This window comes from Centroberyx affinis, unplaced genomic scaffold, assembly GCF_046629955.1.
Source record: "Centroberyx affinis isolate AG114_WGS23_722 - 3 ecotype Tasmania unplaced genomic scaffold, CSIRO-AGI_Caff_v1 ptg002308l_1, whole genome shotgun sequence".
Lineage (NCBI taxonomy): Eukaryota > Metazoa > Chordata > Actinopteri > Beryciformes > Berycidae > Centroberyx > Centroberyx affinis.
This window is the reverse complement of record NW_027280580.1, coordinates 1-2,500: the sequence shown is the minus strand read 5'-3', so window position 1 is coordinate 2,500 and position 2,500 is coordinate 1. Positions and strand designations below refer to the sequence as shown.

General features: G+C 40.5%; 1 protein-coding gene across 1 annotated transcript in view; it reads right to left on the bottom strand.

Annotated features, from left to right (window-relative positions):
• LOC139655585 (neuropilin-2-like) overlaps positions 1–1,756 on the bottom strand; it is a gene marked incomplete at its 5' end in the record, with an annotated part of 24,204 nt that extends 22,448 nt beyond the window's left edge. Inside the window, one exon of the mRNA XM_071533025.1 lies at positions 1,592–1,756. Coding sequence (XP_071389126.1) covers positions 1,592–1,756 — 165 coding nt within the window. The remainder of the gene's footprint in view (positions 1–1,591) is intronic.
• Positions 1,757–2,500: the final 744 nt, after the last annotated feature.

Here is a 2,500-nt window from a genome sequence, read left to right as displayed (position 1 = left end):
GAGAACATAAGGAAGAAAGAGTGAAATACGTGGAAGAACAAGAGATTTAAGGAGAGAGAGAAAGATATAGAGCAACAAGATAAGAAGGCTGAAATAGAGGAAAAGTAGAAAAAGAAGTGAGAGCAAAAGACAGAGATAAAGTAATAAATGGTTGCAGAGGAAAAGGTTCCCAACAGCATGAACTACAATTTTGTTTAAAAGCCCAATTAAGTCGTCTCATACACTTTCAGCAGGTCTGGGTGAAATCCTTGCATCATCGTTGCTCTCAGTGTTTTCTTCCAGTACTGAGATCTATATTATTCCACCGCAGGACGACCACTTTGCTCTTAATTAGTTCAAGAAGCCTTTGTGCTGAGGAAGGTCAAACATCTCATCTGACTGTGCTTTCTCTTCTGCACTGAAAAAAACAGAGAAACGTCCTGAAATGCAGTACGCCTACAGATGCAGTGCGGTTTAGAGTGCGGACCGTCTCCCGTTTTTGGAATGTGACGACTCATTGGTTCCTCAACCCCAGAATTATTAACTACAGTTCTCGAAGCTTCAAGAACCAGCAGAACATTTAATTAGATGAGAAGACCTGCCCAGAAATCCTCTCACCCTGAGGAGTTCTCAGTTAAACAGAGAATAGAGGCAGGAATCAACACAACTGGTGGTTAATTAGAGTTAGAGAGTTAGGGATAGGGAAGTGTGTGTGTGTGCGTGTGTGTGTGTGTGTGTGTGTGTGTGTGTGTGTGTGCGTGCATGTCTTTATGTGCATGAGCACGTGTATCTACACCTCTGAAACAGCAGTGAAACGCTCCATTGAGATCAAAATGAAATTCTTTGAGCTGGCTTCTCCTCTAGGTGGACTAGCATGTGTGTGTGTGTGTGTGTGTGTGTGTGTGTGTGTGTGTGTGTGTGTGTATGTGTGTGTGTGTGTGTGTGTGTCTTTTTTAATAATGTAATGGCGAGATGACTGCTGGAAAAAAGTGAAGGCTGTCATTCCAAAACGCTGTATATCCTTTTTTTTTTCAGAAACTTGAATATCTCAGTTACCGTTTCATTATTGTTTTCATTAGATGTTGGTAGGCTCTTTCTCTGTAAAGTCCTTTGAGACGTGCTTGTGATGAAGGGCTATATAAATAAACTTGACTTGAGTTGACTACTACAAGTTCATAAGAATACAAGTACAGATGCTGCACATTCGTGGCAATGAGGTATACTCTGACACTTTTGACACTAATTTTTGAATTCCAAATCAGGATTGTGGGAGAGAAGATTCATAATGAGAGTTACATTTTCACAATAATAAACCTTTCACTTCATTTTATTAATCAGATACCACTCAATACAGATCAGACATGATTTATAGATAATGATTTTCTCGAGCACTGCACACTGTGATGAAGTTTGATAGCGTTTTTTAAATGTAAATGTTTCTCTAAAATGACTTTCCTTTATTTTCATTTCAGCAATGACTTTGTCAAATCACTATTTCAGATCCCGTGAAGGAACAAACCTCTCTAAGTGTTATAAGTCGCTCAGGGACGATGTTTAATTTCTCTCTGTGTGTAGCCTACATGTGTGTGTTTGTGAGCGAATCGGTACTCACCGTCTGCTCCTACCGCCAGATCCAGGCTGGATCCATGTGTGCCGTGCCCATTTGAACTGCTGCTAGCTGTGTGCAAGGACCAGCTCACACCTGACCTGGGATCAGCCGACCAGCCGCACAGACTCTGCTCAAAGTCGCATACAGCCGACAGAGATGGAGTGGTGGCTGATGGGAGAGGGAGAGAGAGAGAGAGATTGTGAATAAAGATGTTTGATACTGCGCCTGTCTTTACTAAAGCACTAATGATTACTGATCAGCCTGAAACATTAGCTTAAACTTTCATTGTCTTCACGTTACATTTTTTGCACTTTTTGCTTCGTGTCAAATTAAAATAATCTTTTTTTTTATTATCTCAGTTTCTTAATATCTTTTTTTGAGACTTGAGGCCCGAAATGGATGGTGTGCAGACTCCTTTTCCCTTTTAATGGTGCTTTGAGACAGAGAGAGTGAGATTCCCATTGTATTTAGACGCTTTGGCAATGCTGTTCATGTAATATGCATGCAAATAAAGCATACTGAATTGAAATATTGGATTGAAAGAGAGAAAGAGAGATAGGTAGAGAGACTAGAGGGCTAGAGGAGGGGAGAAAGGAGAAAGAGGGAGAGAGAGAGAGAGAGGCAGAGAGAAAATAGACAGAAAGAAAGCAGCAAGGGAAAGCAGGGAAATGCAGAGCGAAAGGAAAAAGGAGAGAGAGAAGAAAGAAAAGAGGTAGAGAGCAATTAAAGAGTAATAGGAAGGGAAATTAAAGAAAATGGGAGAATGGTATAAAATACACTCACTATATTGTATCAAGTACTGGATTCAGTTTAATCCTTGCATTCAATACTGTCGAATTCAAATGGATAGAAACTGTGTCACCATACACTCAACTCAACCCCAGTAAGTCTGCTAGCCAGTCAGTTGGTGAC